Raw genomic sequence first — 21167 nt, forward strand, 5'->3', positions numbered from 1 at the left:
CAGATGCAGAAGTGTGCGGCTCGGCCCTGTCATAGAAAGTTTCTCTGTGTAACACAGCACATCAGACGGGTGTAGTAACAAGCGTTGGCCACTACAAGATGTATGGTGCTGTCTTATTTTGGCTCCATATAATGAACTGCGGACATCAGTTCATCGTGGGGGTAGTCTGTGTATCTGACCCCCACTGATCAAATGCCCTATCCTATAGATATGACCAGGTAACACCCTTTAAAATGGAGATTTGGAGCTTTGTATCAGGAAAGAAAAGGAAGTTGTTATGCGGAGGTCGGCCATAATGCACCCATGGGATTTGTGAGGGGTAACTGGAGACGGCCGTACACATGAGATGGATGTTATATAATGGTTCAAAACCATAATTATCTTAGTTGTCCATGGCAGCCAATCACAGCGCTGGTTTAATTTTTCAAGAGCTGAAAATAAAATAAAAGCTTCGCTGTGGTTGGTTGTTATAGGCAACAGAATATTTTATCAATTGAGGCCTGCGAGCTGAGGCTTCACTAATCCCGAAAGTAAAGGAGGCCCCAATCTACACCACAAACTGAAATATATGGGGTCATAGGTCTATATACCCTTTTAGTGGATAACCTGGAGGAGGGCACTAGAGGTGGACACAGCTATATACCATTGCTGTGATTTTGGGGGACATGAACCCCTCAGGTCACTTACAACAGCCCAGTCATTTTTCCTTACACACCTCCCATCTGTGCAATCTGGGACTCTTAATACCATCACGTTTTGCCAATACAGACTATTGGGGAGATTTATCAGAAGTGTCTGAGGTAAAACTGCTTTAGTTGCCCATGGAAACCAATCAGAGCTCAGCTTTCATTTTATAAACAGCTGCGGGAAAATGAAAACTGAGCTCTGATTGGTTGCCATGGGCAACTAGAACAGTTCTGCTCTCAGACATGTCTGATAAATATCCCAGATAGGGGAAAAACCTCATAAAATGAATCCCTGATCTATAATAATATAGCAGCACCCCATGCAGTGTTGAACTACAGTTCCCTGGGCCTATCCATCACCAACCCCCTAAGAATTAGACCCCAATTGACTTCAAACTGGGTTGTCTTCCACTGGACCTCTTGGGCCCAGTATCAGGATAGAGGATCCTTTGATACTTTGGTGGGTCTATCGGACAGTAACCCCAGGGTTTTAGTGGTGCCCAAGTGTGGATATGATTTGGGGTTAAAACTTCATATCATAAAAAGGGGATTTGGCGGCTTTAGTGGTGTAAAAAGAGAGCTATATGGTGGAGTAGTGTACAGTAGTAAAATCACCTACCTATCCTCCGTGTGGTTCTGCATCCTCGCAGCGGTGGCCATGATGGTGTCTCATAGACCAGTATTAGGCCTAGTGAGGGCAGGTTATACTTCTCTATGGGGCACATGAATCATAGTTTTTCGGCTGTCACTTTTACAAGTTTCCTAAAGCTGGCCTACTTACTCATTGCAATATATCTTAAAGGGCACCTACCACCCCGATTCTACCTATAAAGGTAGAAGGGGTGGTAGGTGGATGAATGGGACGTGAGGATAGCCCTTTTTTGGGCTAATCCTCACGTCCCGGGTGTCTTTTAGAAAACTTTATTGGAGGCATATGTAAATTTTTTTATGTGGCTACTGGGGCGTGGAGTAGCCGGACATGAGGCTACTAGTCGCGGCTACTCCACGCCCCAGTAGCCACGTTACTCCGCCTACCATTTAATCTTCGGCGCGCAGCTCCTCGTAGCTACGCGCCCTCGTCCTGGTCCCCCGGCACCTGCGGCCTTCTGCGCATGCGCAGAACGCAGGGGACCAGGATGAGGGCGCGCAGCTACGAGGAGCTGCGCGCCGAAGATGAAATGGTAGGCGGAGTAACGTGGCTACTGGGGCGTGGAGTAGCCGCGACTAGTAGCCCCAATGTCCGGCTACTCCGCGCCCCAGTAGCCGCATAAAAAAATTGACAGTTTACAGTAAAGGTCTATCCTCACGTCCTATTCATCCACCTACCACCCCTTCTACCTTTATAGGTAGAATCGGGGTGGTAGGTTCCCTTTAAAGAGGACCTGTCACCTATAAAAACGGCACTAAGAGGTCCTAGCGCCAAAACAGACGCAGCAGAGAAACCTCCGATAATGGTAGCAGATGCTGCCACAAACGCCGGACCACTCTCAAAGTGGTCCGGCGTATTCATGAGGGGGCGGGTTTAGGGGTGGTGACATCCGCATGACGCACTACAGTCACCGCTGACCTATGGAGTGTGAGGGGCGTTCTGGGGAAGAGGCAGCGCCTTGGACTCTTTCCCCCCCCCCCCCCCCCCCTCATGAATTTGTCGGACCACTTTGAGAGTACAGAGAGTACGGACCGGCGTTTACAGTGTACATTGCGGCAGTGTCTTCGGTTTCCGATAACGCTAGCAGTGTAACACTGCTTCATAGGAGATAGCGCTAGTGCCGGTTTTATAGGTGACGGGTCCTCTTTTAAGTTTTACCCTTATGTGATACATGTGAGGAGTTGCCTGTTTAGTCTCACTTTTGCGACTTTTGTGACTTTTTAGTCCCAAATAGTAGCTCCCAAAAGTAAGTCTGGGTTTGGCATGTACTGCTTTGGGACTTATTAGGTGCAAGAATGGGACAATTTCAGAGCTTAAAAGTCTCACAAGTAAGTCTACAAGATGGCAAGTACCATCATTCGGTCCATATAAAATGGAACCCACACCATGAATACAACATGTGTCAAAAAAACCAGAGCGGTGTGTAACAAGACTAAATTTCATAGCAAACAATCAATTTTTATTAGACGAAAAACACCATAAAAACACTTAAAAGTCTCACAAGTTGAACAAACATCTGGGCTACAAGGATAAATAGAGATTAGTGTATAATAATGAGTCCAGTAATGTATCCACCATACACAGCGAATAGAAACCTCTTCAGGCTTTTGGATGCTGTTTATTTGTTTTTTTTGTAAACCAAACCAGAGGTGAGAACCTATTAGCTATTATCTTAGAGGGGCTACCGTCACCTCCTTGGTCCATCCATCATTACAATATCTGTCTGACAGTTTTAATTTATTTAGGGGCCCAATTAGAGGCCGTCTGTAAATGTAGGGAAACCGTCAGCAGGCTGGCAGCAGCAGTTATTACAGTGTATGGGGGTTCAGGTTGGAGATCACGTCCTCAAACACTCAGATTATTACAGCATCACTAGTGTGATGTGAGTGATCCTAGTGCCCACTGTTACTCATCTTCTTGTCAGCCTGTAGTCATAGAGAAAGTGAGTGCGAGTGTGAGTGCGAGTGCTGCCTCATGTGTTTCCCCACAAATATTGAGAAATCACTTTTTGGAAATAGAATTTTATACAACGACGTAAGATGCTCTGCAACATTGTGTAATATTATAGGACTCCCCTGTGTGGTGAGTATACGTACATATAATACTGTATATAGGGGCAGTGTATACATGACTCATTTACATCTATATACTGTGTAATATACTGCTCCCTGTGTGGTGAGTATATACATATAACACCGTATATAGGGGCAGTGTATACATGACTCATTTACATCTATATACTGTGTAATATACTGCTCCCTGTGTGGTGAGTATATACATATAATACTGTATATAGGGGCAGTGTATACATGACTCATTTACATCTATATACTGTGTAATATACTGCTCCCTGTGTGGTGAGTATACACATATAACACCGTATATAGGGGCAGTGTATACATGACTCATTTACATCTATATACTGTGTAATATACTGCTCCCTGTGTGGTGAGTATATACATATAATACCGTATATAGGGGCAGCGTATACATGACTCATTTACATCTATACGTTGTCAGCTCACAGGATCCAACCACAACAACACTAGAAACTGCTGCAGCTGAGATCACAAGACAGAGGCGGGCAGTGACCCAGCGGGTGTGACTGCAGGCCCGGGGGTGTGGAGCAGGACTCCCTCATATAGCGGGGAGCTCATCCAGGAGCACACACACCGCCTGCCATCCAGCAACCATGAGACACCCAGTGCTGGGGAGGATAGCCGCACTACTGCTGCTGCTGCTCATCTGCTCAGGGGGCACAGGTAAGACACAGCTCTGCTGCTCCTACACATCAGTACAGATGTAGCAGAGCTCAGCGGCTTCTAGTCTTCTACATACATCCCATATAGCAATTATCTCAACAGTCTTTACGTTAAAGTTTTAATAGTTTAGTTGTTCATGCTGTATACGGTGTGTATGTCATTATCTACATGTAGTTGTTGGCAGAGTGCCCCCTTATATATATACATGGCTGGCTATATAAAAAAATTTAAAGGAGTTTCCTTTGTTATTAAAAGTTTTTACATGCCAAATCTATCATATAGCGGACACCAACAGAATCCCATGAAACCATTGACTTTTAATCAGTTTCATCAGGTTCCTCTGCTATATTCTTCATTTGGATACATGGGATAGTCCTGCATGATGTTCTGGTGGTCAAATATGGGTCCCCTGATCATAACATGACTATATCATGATCACTCACTGACTCGACTCAATGGAAGACCCCAGTAATAAGCGTTCAGTTTCCCTACAGCACCCCCGAAGGATAAATTGAGTATTACATTAAAGTAATTTTGAAATTGCACAATTTTCCTATCAAATAACGTGGGCTTCTAAATCCACTGATCATAAAATACAGCTGGACCCATATTGATGGGCTGTAATAGATGGGAGTAAGTGTTTAGTTTCCCTGCAGTGCCTCCACAGGGCACATGAAGTATTACACCGAGGAAGCTGAATTGTGAACCTCTTCATTACTGCTTTTTTTGGCAACAACTTATAAAATAGAAAAAGTTGCAGACAGATCGTACATGTAGGGTTGAAGCAGAATTTTCTGCTGCCTTAGACGAACTATAGAATGTAACCCCCATCCTCAGGTTATTGTTTTAAGTAAGGGGGTTCTCCGTGTTGTGTCCTACACCCACGCTGACATCAGGTGTGAAGAGACACTATTTTACAAGTTAGGTCCTGCTTTGTAGCGGGTGACTGCTCCCCTGATGCCGCCCCCCATTGTGCTGCAGATGTTGCTGCCTGAGGCAAGAGGCTCAACTCTCTTCATGGCTGGTGCACACCCGAGTACATGTTGTACACAACTGCCATACTACTAAATGGTTGTGTATAGGTGGTCCATATTCTCCCAGGTGAGCAGCTATTATATTACACCCACATATTATTTCCCATGGTAACTAGTACACGCCCTTATGTCCAATATACAATTAATATGTAATGATATAACTGGATGACCCACTTACTACATTGCACAATATTACACAGCGGTTCTGGGTTGCTGTGTGACGCCTGGGGGTGCCCTCTCATGTACTGGTTTCTCTGCCTCCATAATTATATCCTATAGAGTCATTTCCTATATCATCTCCACGTTACGGCCTCATCCCAACATTATTATTAATGGCACACACCCCGTTTATTGGCTTTGTCTTTTCTGGTCCTTTTAGCAGTTAGGTACTCTGAGACTTCTCGAGGTCCTTAATCGTTAGGGTACTTACGGTCATAGTGTGTCCTTTTGCAGTTAGGTGCACTGAGACCGATTAGAACCTGAGTAAAGCCACAGGGTATGTAATGGTGAAAGGACCCAGGATGACGGACCAAAGGTACCACACCTAATGAATGCGAAAACTAAGCTCCATAGCCACAGAACCTAGTGTGGGTCCTTTTGCTGAAAAATACTCTGGCTTTACTCAAGGTCCTCAGCTATTTCGTCATTAGGTACCTTTTGGCTTTCTCTAGAGGTCCTTTTGCCGTTAGATCCACTGTGACTTTACTCAAGGTCCTCAATTATCAGACCTTTGGACTGTTACCAGGGATCCTTTTTTGTCCACCCCAAATAAAAAAATGAATTTACTGTATTTAATTCCTGAGTAATCAGTGGGGCTTATCCTCCCGGGGATCTGCTGTAATAGTCACCACAGATTAATCCCTATGTGTGTGTGAACATACCCTTATTAGGCTGTGTGTGTTGTCAGGTATCCCGGGGCGCTCACTGTTTTGCTTTCACTGCTGCACTTTGAGAAAATTGTCCAAAAAGTTTTTTTTTTTTTTGTCAATTTTGGCACAAACTGTAAAAGAAATTCTGCTCCCCGATCTAGTCACTGGTATTTTATTATACGTCACAGGTTTTAATTATCTAAATATAACCCCCAGGCCCTTGGCGTGAAGTCATGTGCTGCCCCCCTGTGATATAGCGGCTTCCTAGGGATAGCCACAACATTCCAGAGCCGGGGGCTCCCATTGTAGAGCGGCGGGTGATGTTGCTCTGTCACCACCTGCACACAGCCTGGAAAGCTCCAGGGTTATTACACTCAGCCATTGTCTGCAGGACAGTAAGCGGGTGATGGACAGGAGGCCCCAAATAACAGGATTCCCCCTCCATTATGGGGCAGGTTACATAATAAACCATAGGGCTGGGATCCAGCAACAATACACTGTCCTTGTGGAAAGCTCTGAAATATTAGTACAGACGATCCCGAGTTACTGACTGACCCCCTCTGCCCCCTGTGACCTCTGGTGACCTTTCTGGATGTTACTTTAAGTTTTATTGATAATCCTCGTTCCAAAAATTTTGAAAATTCCATTGTCACAGAGACAAAAAAAAATTGTGTTCCTGCTTACATACAAATTCAACTTAAGAACAAACATAATAAACCTTAACCCTGGGACTGGCTGTAGTTACAGCAATGCCGTGCCATCCTAAAATCATATTCGCACAGGACTAGTGGTCATAAACTTAATCCCCATCTCAGTTTACTAATAGCCAGAGCCACCCCAACCACATACTCTACTATCCTCCTCAAATAGAAGTATTAGCTGTGACTAGTGGCACAAGCACATGTACACGGAGGAAGGTACATGGCAGAGCCCCTCATACCCCAGTACCCACAGAATAATTCTCCAACCTAACTTCCCAATATCACAACTTTGCTCTTCAAACATGGGTCATGGAGGAGGCCGTGGGTAGTAAGGTTGGATTGTGCTGTGACTAGCAGCAAAGGGAAAGTTTCATATCTTTGCTATATAGTAGTCACTTAACAATCCACCATCCCAACTTCCCAATAGTCAGAACAGACCAGTGCTACACCTTTGGTCATGAGATGGGGGTCATGGAGGAGGCCCGGCTGTGACTACTGTAATGTTAGTGAGGAGGATTGTGCTGTGATGTTGCAATATCACAACTTTGCTCTTAAAGTATTGGCCCAGGTTAGTAAGGTTGGATTGTGCTGTGACTAGCAACAAGGGGAGAGTTTCATGTCTTTGCTATACAGTCACTTTACAATCCATCATCCCAACTTTCCAAAAGTTAGAGCAGACCAATTTTACAACTTTGTTCATGAAACGGGGGTCATGGAGGAAGCCCTCGTGTGACTAGTAGTAACTACATTTGAGACAACTCCTCACTAGAACCCAATAATCACAGCACAATCCTCTCCATAGTCACAGACTGTCCATAACTTTACTCATCAAACAGTAGGCACCTGTTGTAGGAAGAGGCTTCTGTAACTATGTGAAAGCTAGTGTGGGGGAGTATGTATGGACACATATATGGGTATGCTATTTGGAAGTAGGGGTGAAGACTTTAGCTGTGACTGTCTCCAAAATAGTCACAGATTTATTCTTCACCCCTAGTAGCTTTACTCTGACTAGTGGGGGGGGCTCAGCTCTGAGCTTGGATAATGACTAACAACTGAGGGACAGATTTGTGCAATGTTTGAGTCAACATGACTCAATAGATGTGACACATGGCATTATTTAGTGTGTAGGGACCCCCCCCCCCCATTGTCCCGTGGTGGCAGCATAGCAGAGCTGAAGATGCGAGGTAAGCTACACATTGAGGGGCATGCAGGCGTGCACGGCAGGAGGAGTCCTCGTCTGCATGACGGATCCTCCTGAAAGAGTCTGTTTGTGTATGGTGTCAGGAAGGTTATCCCCTCCGCTGCCAGAGACGTCCCGCTCTGTATCACCACTAATCTGGGCATTAGATGGCAGGTGAATTATCAATGTGTACAGTTCATTACATAACCACAATGGAGGGTAAAGGGGGCAAATACTACACCCGGGCAACACAATTTTTCAGCAGCTGTGGTTATGCAGACCATGGTCCGGGAGATCTGTGTAACTATACATTTCTTTGTGGTGTTAGTAGCAGCAGGACTGTGAAAATGCATTTATATTCCATTGGGGGCGTGTCCTCACACTATTGTGCTCTGTGCGCTCTCTATATTCCTGTTTTCTGCTCTGAGTGACTTCTGCGGTAAAAGAAGTCTACCACAACTTTATCTCTGTAGAGGGGAGTATCTGTGGAAAGCTAAGAGCACAGCAGTGTGAGGACAAGTCACAATCCTGGAATAGAAATGCATTTTTCACAGTCCTGCTGCTACTAACACTCCCACACAGTTAAGGAGGGGTATTGCAGTTTTTATCTTATTGAATATGGATGGGCATGAGTTTCGGTTTAAAATTTGGGATGGAGAACACATCTGGAGCTACTGGATGCATCGCTTTACATAAGATTAGCCAATGGGTGCGGTGCTACTTTTATCCTTGATCTTGGGCTGGATCCAAAAACTGGATCACATCAAAAAGGGGGGGTCATATATCATAAAAAACATGGTGTCTTTCCTCTACAAACAGCGCCATGCCTGTTCGCAGGTTGTGTCTGGTATTGCAGCTCTGCTTAATTCCCTTCAATGGAGCTGAGCTGCAATACCAGACACAACCAGTGAACAGGAGTGGCGCTGCTTTTCTTAATTTGACAAGAATGGACACCTTTAACCTTGTATGTAATGTCTCCCAGGACAGAAGGCGCGGTGTTGTGCGATCTGTTCTAATATTCGGGTGACATGATTCACGTCTGGATAATTGGCCGTTGTCACGGACGGTTTATATTTCTGCCAGTCTGCTGCTTATAATAATTTTCTCACCCTGGATAATTGCTTTATATAAGTGATCTTGATGGGTATCTAAGCTATTAGTGTTATGTAGTGCTATGGGTGGGGATAGCGCCACACACAGGACACCACAGCCACTACATCGAGACTGGGGATCATATAAATAGAGGCCATTGCATAAGTTTACACGCCCCGTTTCATCAGTGTCACTTATTTTGGCATATTAGATTATGAGAAATGTACTGACATGTCCCAGGCAGAGGTGAACGCGGTTGTGTGTCTCTCCCTTTACCCCATGGATTTTGGGGAAGTTTAGATGGAGCTTTCGGCCTGGTGTTGCAGTTACAATGATGATTCACATTGTTTGCATTGGGTTGTTATGACGATGGGGAATCGGCGCATGTCTTGAGGTTTACTGCCTGATCTGCTACAGATGAGGTGAATCTCCAAGTCAACAGTACCGAAATCCCTAAATTTTATTTGTATATTGTAATCTAAAAACTGCTCTAATTTGGGGCATCCCTCCTCCGTCATTTCCATGTGATGTCTACCAGGGTGTCCGAAGTGGAAATTCACATTAAAAATCAAAGTTACTTCTATTTTTCTGTGAGCAAATTTGTTAAACTCTGTTTATAGGGAGGGCTCCAGGGGTGCGCACCCCGGGGCCCCCACCACTTTACTCATAAAGGGGTCCCCAACAGATTTTGCAATTAGGGGCATTGGGGGGGGGGTGCTGAAACTAGAAACCATGGATGTAAGGTCAGACTACAAAAGGTTTGTTTGTTGTCTGTAACCATGGAAACAGATAAATCTGCATTAGAGCTGTATATATAACAGAAAATAGTTGCAAATGTATACACCTCCCTACAAGCAGAATACTACAGAAAGTGTAACACTGAATGATTTTTAGTATAGTCTGAGTTTTACTATAGAAGAAGCGATTAACCGCTCAAGGGCGAAGCACAAATTACTTTTTTATTTTTTTTAAATCTTTTTTTATTTATAGAAAGAGATAACATTGTGCTGTTACAATGGTCAGACAGACTCATATTGACCTTGGAATTGGGCACAAAAATCATGAGACTCAAAGAGCAAGTCTTTTTTTTTTTTAAAGGGGCACTCCACACCGCGGTGACCTTCTCCTAGGTATAAGCTGTTCCCCTCTAGCAGCTCATGACTGCATAATCTGGTTGGGGATTTGTTTTAATTCACTATGCAATACCACAAAGGTGAGACGAACATTGACTACTCAAAAGTTATACATGACATGGCTCATAATGATTCCACTTGAAGGGACAGGTTGTTTAGTGCAGCTTTGTGCTCTGCAAGGATAAAAAGGTCCCTGACTATGAGGTGATTAGTAGAGGCCTTCCTGCTAGGACCTCTGTGATTATCTGTAATCTGAGAGAACCCGTAAGTGTTCAATTTCCCTGCAGCGCCCCCATAGGGGAAATAATGCATTGCAGTGCTCAGTCCTCCAGATTCCTAGGGGGAGATTTATCATCGGTTTTGCTGGGCTTTTTTTGGCGTAAAAAAATCACATGTAGGTTTTTCGGCAACTTTTCATTGCTAAAAAGCTGCACATTTCCACCACTTCACTAAACCTAGAACTACTGCTAGTGCAACAACATGTAAAGCCAAATCCATGACTTACAACTTTTTTTTTTTTAAGTTGTGCTGGGAGTTTTTATGCATTCTGCAACTTTTTGAAAGAAAAATCCCAGATACATCTAGAGCATAAGAACATTTATTAAAGGGCCAAACCACATTAATGAATCTGACGACCAAAGACAGAGATAGAGCTGTCCCAAGGATCTGCCTAATGATAAATAACCCCCAAACCCTTCTGATGAAGTAAAACTATTGTTTTTGCATTAAATTGAAATGAGTTTATTTTATGGCATATATTGATTAAATAAAAAGTACTGTGTACCCTGATCTAACGCTCAGATGTGCTTGTTCTTTCAGAGGAGGAGATCCCTATAGTGGAAGACTATGAAATGCTCCAGAGAGAGGTGGTGCCCCAGATGCCCCTGGAAATAAGTCAAAGTAAGATCTGGTATTATTTCAGAGGTTTCCTATACCTATACATCCCCATCTTACCTAATGTACATTATACTCTAGTCCCTACCAAAGCTGTATTCAGATTTCTGCGTAGTGTTAATCCCTTCTCTGCACTAGTATATTGCATATTAACTCCCCAAACACTATAGACCAGTAGAGAGATTACCAATTACTCCCCCCCCCCCCAAGTTGTGATGTCATACAAGCTGGGAATAAGATATGTAATAGATACATGAACATTATATACTGGGTACATGCCCGCGGAGCAGCACAGGCCTGGTCTTGTGTACACTGGCTGCCCACAATGTGCCCTGTGCTATCTCAGCTTTCCATGCAGTGTGCCAGCCGCTGTCAGGCAGTGCCCGTGCCCATAGGGCGGTGATGTTTACCATAGGGCGCTGTGATTACTGACCCTAATCCTATGTCTATTGAAGAGCACCGATCGCCCCCAAGTCAGGGCATGTGCTGCTGCACCCACTGCCCCCCGGGGGACCCATCACTACTACATACTCTATGTGGATTCATTAGTGTCATAGCTCCAATTTGTCTGGTACACAGCTACAAATCCCCAATACATTTTACCACTCCCTAATCGGATTTTGATTTTGGAGTAAGAATTAAAATCTGACGTTTGCACAACAATTATCGTAAATAAAAGTTCTCCTTATATAGTGGAAAGATTAAATTCTGGCTCTCCACAGCCACCACCAGGGGGCGCTCATAGGATGTGATGTATACACCTAGTGAGCTCCCCCTAGAGGGGGCTGCAGGTAGCAAGTATTTATCATTTAGAGGAGGTTGTCCACAAGATAAATGGTAAGTATCTAACTACTACTATCCCCTCCATAATCCTGAATATGAGGTCCTATCTATGCATGTACACAGCCACTGTCATCTACGAGTCTGACAAGGATGGCTTAGTGCTGGTTATCTAGAGTAGTCCCATACAGACCTGCTCCACCTCCTTTCTCCACTCCATGGTTTAAGGGACCCCTCCATCTTTATTGGGAGTATGAGGGAGCCAAGTTGTGGCACTAACATTGTCCCCTCTTCTTCTTCTAGTTGAGTTGTCGTCTTTGATCAAGGAAGGAACCGTGATGAGTCCTCGCGGGAGAAGACCCATATCCCCCTGTGGTGGACGCAAGCCTTGTCCCTTGGACGGTTTGACGGATTCCCTGGGTGGCAACCTGAACACTTTCCCCCCAGGACGACCAACTCATGACAACATTGGTAACATCTGCATGAAGAATCGGCCTAAAACTTCCTATGGGCCCCACAACCTGCCCCGGACTGGATTCTCTCACCTGAGCCGCCAAGGGAACGCCATCAATGAGCTGGAGGAAGGGTACAACACGTGCTGTAAGAAACCAGAAAAACTCAGCTGTGCAGTAGAAGTGGTAGGTCCCGTGGTATCTGCTCCATGTCTGTATTCTCCTGGGATTCAGGGCCCCAAAGCCTTGTAATTCCAGTTCTATCCCTGTCCAGTCGGCCCAAATGGAAATTATTATTGGCTAGTTCTCAGAGCAGAACAGTGCCCTCACCGCAGCCTCTATTACACACTGCGCATGCTCTGGAACTTGTTCTACTGGTGGGGGTGTGTCCCTGCACAGCCTATTACTGGCTCTCCTCATAGGGGTGTGTTCATCCACAGCCCATTACTGGCTCTACCGGCAGGGGTGTGTCTCAGCACAGCCTACTACGGGCTCTACCGGTGGGGGTGTGTCCCTTCACAGCCTATTACTGGCTCTACCAACGGGGGTGTGTCCCTGCACAGCCTATTACTGGCTCTACCGGGGGGGGGGGCGGTTGTGTGTCCCTGCGCAGCTCATTACTGGCTCTACCGGTGGTTGTGTGTCCCTGCACAGCCTATTACTGGCTCTACCGGCGGGGGTGTGTCCCTGCACAGCCTATTACTGGCTCTACCGGCGGGGGTGTTCCTGCGCAGCTCATTACTGGCTCTACCGGCAGGGGTGGTCCTGCGCAGCTCATTACTGGCTCTACCGGCAGGGGTGGTCCTGCGCAGCTCATCACCTGAGCCGCCAAGGGAACGCCATCAATGAGCTGGAGGAAGGGTACAGCACGTGCTGTAAGAAACCAGAAAAACTCAGCTGTGCAGTAGAAGTGGTAGGTACCATGGTATCTGCTCCATGTCTGTATTCTCCTGGGATTCAGGGCCCCAAAGCCTTGTAATTCCAGTTCTATCCCTGTCCAGTCGGCCCAAATGGAAATTATTATTGGCTAGTTCTCAGAGCAGAACAGTGCCCTCACCGCAGCCTCTATTACACACTGCGCATGCTCTGGAACTTGTTCTACTGGTGGGGGTGTGTCCCTGCACAGCCTATTACTGGCTCTCCTCATAGGGGTGTGTTCATCCACAGCCCATTACTGGCTCTACCGGCAGGGGTGTGTCTCAGCACAGCCTACTACGGGCTCTACCGGTGGGGGTGTGTCCCTTCACAGCCTATTACTGGCTCTACCGGCGGGGGTGTGTCCCTGCACAGCCTATTACTGGCTCTACCGGGGGGGAAGGGGCGGTTGTGTGTCCCTGCGCAGCTCATTACTGGCTCTACCGGTGGTTGTGTGTCCCTGCACAGCCTATTACTGGCTCTACCGGCGGGGGGGTGTGTGTGTGTCCCTGCCCAGCTCATTACTGGCTCTACCGGCAGGGGTGTTCCTGCGCAGCTCATTACTGGCTCTACCGGCAGGGGTGGTCCTGCGCAGCTCTTTACTGGCTCTACCGGCAGAGTGTCCCTGCACAGCCTAATACTGGCTCTACCGGCTGGGGTGTGTCCCTGCACAGCCTAATACTGGCTCTACCGGCTGGGGTGTGTCCCTGCACAGCCTAATACTGGCTCTACCGGCGGGGGTGTGTCCCTGCACAGCCTAATACTGGCTCTACCGGCGGGGGTGTGTCCCTGCACAGCCTAATACTGGCTCTACCGGCGGGGGTGTGTCTCAGCACAGCCTATTACTGGCTCTACCGGCGGGGGTGTGTCCCTGCACAGCCTATTACTGGCTCTACCGGTGGGGGGGTGTGTCCCTGCACAGCCTATTACTGGCTCTACCGCTGGGGGGGGTGTCCCTGCATAACCTATTACTGGCACTACCGGTGGGGGTGTGTCCTTGCACAGCCTATTACTGGCACTACCGGTGGGGGTGTGTCCTTGCACAGCCTATTACTGGCTCTACCGGCGGGGGTGTGTCCTTGCACAGCCTATTACTGGCTCTACCGGCGGGGGTGTGTCCTTGCACAGCCTATTACTGGCTCTACCGGCGGGGGTGTGTCCTTGCACAGCCTATTACTGGCTCTACCGGCGGGGGTGTGTCCTTGCACAGCCTATTACTGGCTCTACCGGCGGGGGTGTGTCCTTGCACAGCCTATTACTGGCTCTACCGGCGGGGGTGTGTCCTTGCACAGCCTATTACTGGCTCTACCTGCGGGGGGTGTCCCTGCACAGCCTACTACTGACTCTACCGGCGGGGGTGTGTCCCTGCACAGCCTACTACTGACTCTACCGGCGGGGGTGTGTCCTTGCACAGCCTATTACTGGCTCTACCTGCGGGGGGTGTCCCTGCACAGCCTACTACTGACTCTACCGGCGGGGGTGTGTCCCTGCACAGCCTATTACTGGCTCTACCTCTGGTGTGCTACTGTGTAGGGAGACACCCAGTTGTCAATATCTGAATAGCTAAGAGATATAAATGAGGAACAGAATACTGAATGGGACCTTCATCGGTCTTTGCAGGATCTGGAATGGAATCAGCTGCCGCATCATGAAGGGAAATGTAAATTATAGTTGGGCCTCATACGCCCAGAAACTTTCTATAAAGTCTCTGGTCCGGATACAGACATAATAAATGACTTCTATGACACCCCCTGCTGATAAGAAGTTACAACAACAAGGTCATGAGCTCTTATCTGATCACCGGGAACTGAGTCAAGGAAACGCTGGAGGGGAAGGGGATAAAATGTACCAATCCATCATGAAGTCACTTTTTTTCTGCATAATATAACCTAAAGCTCTGAAATCCAATCTTGTATAATAAATACACAAAAAATGAACATTTTAAATAACAGTATACAGCTCTCATGAAGACCGATGTACGACCAGTCTATTACATGTATTCATGTGCAGAATCTCCATTTACAGACTACACTGGGTGTATGTGTAGTCTGTCGCCACAGAGACGCATGACTCTGCATAGGAGCTGTATACACACATCTGTATTTTTGTATTTCGGAGGCAGGGGGGCAGACTATGATGTATGAGATCCCCTCTCAGGATCGGGTTGTAATGTGAAGGTTTATGTTCTCTTCTAGTGGAAGACGACCTTGGAGGACTTCTGTCTGAACGAGTTCTCGGTGAAGACGCGCCATTTCCATTGCTGTAAGAAGTCCGGATCTCAGAGGGAGAGCTGCTTCAATGATGACGCCCCGAACCCCAACTACATCATGTCTGCCGCCCTGCAGGAGGTCAGCTCTGAGGTCAGAGCTGTTGTGGGGAGTCCTCGAGGACTCAAGCCTTGTCCACACAACTCTCCCACATGCCAGGAGATGACGGACAGCAGGTACAAGCTGTCAGACCTGGCCTTCCCACCCGGGGAACCCAAATCCAGCAACATCCAGAATATCTGCAAGCTGAGGAAATACCGCCCACTCTACACCGACAACCACATGCCTGACAGCGGCCATAGCCATTATGTGCGCCGCGTCAAAACCATACAGCGCATGGAGGGAGAGTTCAAGAAGTGCTGCAAGACTGAGGACGTGGCCTGTGCCCATTCCGGGGTCAGTAAGATCATCGGCTCGGGTCTGTTTTGTGCTACACAGTGCCACACCTATGAACAGGTTGTAGCTGGTATTACAGCTGAACTCCATTAAAGTAAAAGAGGTTGAGTTACAATACCGACCCTGACCTGAGGACAGGGGTGGCGCTGTTATCGTTACAAAGCGTGATTGTTTTAATAATATCGGACAATGCCTTTAAGTAACTATATTTCTCCCCTTTCCTCTGCAGATGGGAAAGATGGGAGTTGTAGTCTTCTATGTATAGCATTTAATAATCACTACAGCTCTCAATAATAGCCTGACCAATGGATGCGATGAGAGCATATTGGATTGTATAGTACAAAGACCACTATAACCCCCAAACATGGTAATAAGAGGAGTGTATTATGGCAATGATGGGAGTTGTAGTGGTCTATGTATAATTGGAGTGTATTATGACCATGGTGGGGGTTGTAGTGGTCTATGTATAATAGGAGTGTAGTATGATCATGATGGGGGTTGTAGTGGTCTATGTATAATAGGGGTGCATTAATACCATGATGGGGGTTGTAGTGGTCTGTGTATTATGGCCATGATGAAGGCTGTAGTGGTCTAAGTATAATAGGAGTGTATTATGACCATGATGGGGGTTGTAGTGGTCTGTGTATTATAGTGTATTATGGCCATGATGGGTGTTGTAGTGGTCTATGTATAATGGGGCAGTATGATCATGATGGGGGTTGTAGTGGTCTATGTATAATAGGAGTGTAGTAAGATCATGATGGGGGTTGTAGTGGTCTATGTATAATAGGAGTGTAGTATGATCTTGATGGGGGTTGTAGTGGTCTATGTATAATAGGAGTGCAGTATGATCATGATGGGGGTTGTAGTGGTCTATGTATAATAGGAGTGTAGTATGATCATGATGGGAGTTGTAGTGGTCTATGTATAATAGGAGTGTAGTATGATCATGATGGGGGGTTGTAGTGGTCTATGTATAATAGTAGTGTAGTATGATCATGATGGGGGTTGTAGTGGTCTATGTATGATAGGAGTGTAGTATGACCATGATGGGGGTTGTAGTGGTCTATGTATAATAGGAGTGTATTATGATCATGATGGGGGTTGTACTGTATGATCCCCTTGTCCATGGGTCAGATGCTTCATGTACATTTTTGCTCTTTTTTCTGCAGTGGAAGAAAGTTCTTGGAAAGTTTTGTGCCAAGGAGCAAATAGTGAAGACCAAACACCATGAATGCTGCAAGAAGAAGGATCAGAGCAGCATGTACAGCTGCTTCGCCTCTGAGGCTCCGTACCCAGAATATGACCGGGAGGTGGTGGTGCTGGACCTGGGGAACATCACAGAGGACGGCCTGCACAAGATATGCGGAGACTCCAAGCTCCTCACTAAGCAGTAAGTACCTACCTACCCATGGCATGGCCTACCCACAGGACAACAGCGGCTTCTCCATTCCGCCCATAAAACTTGGCCCAATCTTTAATGGGTTAACACCTTACTTTCCCACTAGATGGCGCCCACATATTTCAGTGTAGATAATAACGATCTATAAATCTATATGACATTGGATCAGTAAATAAACCCGCCATCCCTAGAAGACCTAATCATCAAAATTAGGAATGTTTATTCCTATTTCCTCTTTTTCTTTTTTCAGAAAACAGATGCCATTCCTAGTGTCTGGCCTGAAGACCTCGTGCTGCCCCCTGCCCCTGGACAAGAAGATGGGGTGCACTGCAGAACAGGTACGTGTCCGGCCATCAGAACTACAACTCCCAGCATGATGGTGCTTGTACAAACTACTGGAAAATCATTTATTGTGAAAAATTGAAGTCATCTGCATTTACCACTAGGGGGCAGTGTAATATCCGCTAATCAAAATGTAACAATACTGATCATTCTGCACCAGCCGCAGGTTTTACTAATCACTAATGCAGGATTGTAGCCTAATATAGAAACCCCTCTTATATCATCAGAAGAAGCCTCGTGAAATAAGTAAACAAATAGTAAACATTTTTTAAAAAAAATCTAATAATTTTGATGCAGGCCGTGCCAACTTGGCTATTTGTAGCAGACCAGTAAATATTCCTGTCAGCAGAATCTCCCCCTGCAGTACTTTCAGGTAGCCACTAGATGGTGCCAGCTGCATACATAATTGTGCAATGTGAGCCATATACTGTAAATACATGTGCAGTGAGCGCCCCCTAGTGGCATCTGCTGGTCACTGCGTCTCTGGAGAAGGTATCAGCATCCCCGGCTACATCTGTCCAGGCTGACATCAGAAGACTGAGCTCCACACATCACCCCCCAGCCCCTGCAGCCATAAATCTATGAATATTACAACATGGACACCGCTCCAAGAGCGCAATCAGTTTCCCATGCGGAAGACCTGACCTGAGATATCACCATCAAATGTTCCATGGACAAGGTTAGAGACACCCCAGGGGTACGTGACTCTCTGGGAAACGCAGTGAACCCCACAACGTGCTCCTGCTGACACAAGGGGTCCCACTGCCTGACCCCCCTCTTCCCCAGTCTATATAAGACCCTACAATGTGGTCCTGCTGACACAAGGGGTCCCACTGCCTGATCCCCCTCTTCCCCACTCTATATAAGACCCTACAACGTGGTCTTGCTGACACAAGGGGTCCCACTGCCTGACCCCCCTCTTCCCCAGTCTATATAAGACCCTACAACGTGGTCCTGCTGACACAAGGGGTCCCACTGCCTGACCCCGCTCTTCCCCAGTCTATATAAGACCCTACAATGTGGTCCTGCTGACACAAGGGGTCCCACTGCCTGACCCCGCTCTTCCCCAGTCTATATAAGACCCTACAATGTGGTCCTGCTGACACAAGGGGTCCCACTGCCTGACCCCCCTCTTCCCCAGTCTATATAAGACCGTACAACGTGGTCCTGCTGACACAAGGGGTCCCACTGCCTGACCCCCCTCTTCCCCAGTCTATATAAGACCCTACAATGTGGTCCTGCTGACACAAGGGGTCCCACTGCCTGACCCCCCTCTTCCCCAGTCTATATAAGACCCTACAATGTGGTCCTGCTGACACAAGGGGTCCCACTGCCTGATCCCCCTCTTCCCCAGTCTATATAAGACCCTACAATGTGGTCCTGCTGACACAAGGGGTCCCACTGCCTGACCCCCCTCTTCCCCAGTCTATATAAGACCCTACACCGTGGTCCTGCTGACACAAGGGGTCCCACTGCCTGACCCCCCTCTTCCCCAGTCTATATAAGACCCTACAATGTGGTCCTGCTGACACAAGGGGTCCCTCTGCCTGACCCCCTCCTCCCCAGTTTATATTAGGACACATTCTCTCTTGTGGAAACAGAAATGAACAAGATCTCTGCTTGCAATCAGTGAATGGTCAGATGCTCTTTGGAATTCTACTCTTATCCACACTGATACATTGTAACAAATCCAGAGGGGGCAGTATGAAGAATCACAGCATTCACTGACAGCAGGACCCTCTCTCCATCTATATTGTGCACATACATTGGGACATATATAAACTATTTCCCATATCTATACAGGGATTGCCATCACCTCTACTCATACGTTGTTAATACTCTTCCTATCGGTATAACCTACACTCATACTAAAACCAGGTTTGATACAGGCACAAGCTGACCCACCCGCAGGCTGAGCCCAGCAGCTTCCAGCATGTAAAGGCTATATATAGGGATGAAAATGACTGCAGTCCCTCACAGATGCACTTTGCTTTCTGTACTGAAAGAGTCAAAGAGCACAGCAGTGTGAGGACACCCCCACATGAAGCGGATGTCCTTCACCTACTTGCATAGGATAGACAATGAGTTGGACATGTTTTTCACACTGCTATATTTCCATAAATATTCTGACCTCTAAGCCGGGGTGACCCTAAACTCTCCAATGTCTGAGGCAAGATATAGAATGGCGCCAACTCCACCCCATGTAGTAGAAATATAGCAGTTTTTTCTTTAATAAGGGGGTTCTCCATGCAGTGTCCTACACCCATACTGAAATTGGGTGTGAAGAGACCCCATATTTAAGTGTCAGGTGCTACTTTGTAGCAGGGGACTGTACCTTTGATGCCGCCCCCCATCTTGCTGCCTGTGGTGCTGCCTGAGGCAAGAGGCTCAACTCGTCACATGGCTGGTGCACCCCTGCAAAATTATATATATGTATTATATATTTTATGACCATTGGATTAATATCCTTTTTTAATTTGTCTTTTACAGAAAGAAAAGTTCATGACGACTTTGTGCGGAGCTAAGAAGTCCTTGTGGAAGGACAGCCAGGACTGCTGCAGCAAGGAGGGGCAGGAGCGGGAGCAATGCTTCACATACTACCTGCACAGCGTCTCCATGGCCGTCTCACAGAGATCCAAGGGAGAGTAGGACGTCCCATCGCAACGGATACTGGAGTCCGATCCATAGCGCCACCAGACCCACCCTGACCCAGGACAAAAATTTTATATATTTTTTTTTTAACACAGTAAATGTATAACCGGTCCCTAAATACTGGGATCAGAGTTGCAATTTTTGTCTTCAGTTTGATATTCTATGATGGGTGCTAACCTACTACTGTAATAGGGGATGCATAATTCTAGCTGTAGCAGTTACCCACCAGTGACTGGGAGGAGCTTAAAAGTAGTGGGCGGGTTAGTGACTGTCAGTGGGTGTGGCTTCTGTAAGCTTGTTGTATCCACACCAAATAATTATTGCTGTGTGAATGGATTGACGTTCGGGGCTAACCTGCACTCACATACATGATATGCGCTGGAAGCATCCCATAATGCTTTGCAAGGCTAACACGCAGAATCTATCACGGACTAATATGTTCCATTGGATAGACACGGTAGAGAGGAATCAGGAGTATTTTGTGTAACACTGCCAAAAATGGTCTTATTATTTATAACCACTTTTTTGTAGCGGCTTCAGGATTTTCACAGATGATGATGTAAAAGTAAATGATGTAGAGGGAGAATGAAGCTTCTGTTTTGTAATTTACAGACGTGATGAAAAAATGGAATAAAACAGTCACATGTGGCAATGTCTTTCGTTGGTTATTCGAGTTACTCATCATTGATGGCCCCGCCCCTGAGGAACTCACAGGATTTTCTTTTCGTCAGCACAGATTTCTATGGGAAGCCATTGATAGGTGACTGGTCGACCTATAGATTTCCTTAGCAGGGTTATTCATACAAGTCATCTCTTGGTAAACTGGCCTTACTTCCAACTTTCCCATATAAAAGTAGACACCTGTATCCTCCTCCACCGGGTCTACAATAGGGAGTGCTGTGCAGAGATGACATCACTAACTGTGATTGGTTGAAGTGGTGATTAGGGGTGGATTATGACG

General features: G+C 46.5%; 1 protein-coding gene across 1 annotated transcript; it reads left to right on the top strand.

Moving 5' to 3' along the window:
• Nucleotides 1-3941: 3941 nt before the first annotated feature.
• Nucleotides 3942-20854, top strand: ECM1 (extracellular matrix protein 1). The gene is made up of 7 exons (XM_072115101.1): nucleotides 3942-4097; nucleotides 10926-11006; nucleotides 12084-12418; nucleotides 15343-15810; nucleotides 16983-17203; nucleotides 17463-17550; nucleotides 20045-20854. Exons 1-7 carry the CDS (start codon nucleotides 4028-4030, stop codon nucleotides 20201-20203), a joined length of 1422 nt encoding a protein of 473 aa, XP_071971202.1. The 5' UTR covers nucleotides 3942-4027; the 3' UTR covers nucleotides 20204-20854.
• Nucleotides 20855-21167: the final 313 nt, after the last annotated feature.

The sequence above is a fragment of the Engystomops pustulosus genome, chromosome 7 (genome assembly GCF_040894005.1).
Source record: "Engystomops pustulosus chromosome 7, aEngPut4.maternal, whole genome shotgun sequence".
NCBI lineage: Eukaryota > Metazoa > Chordata > Amphibia > Anura > Leptodactylidae > Engystomops > Engystomops pustulosus.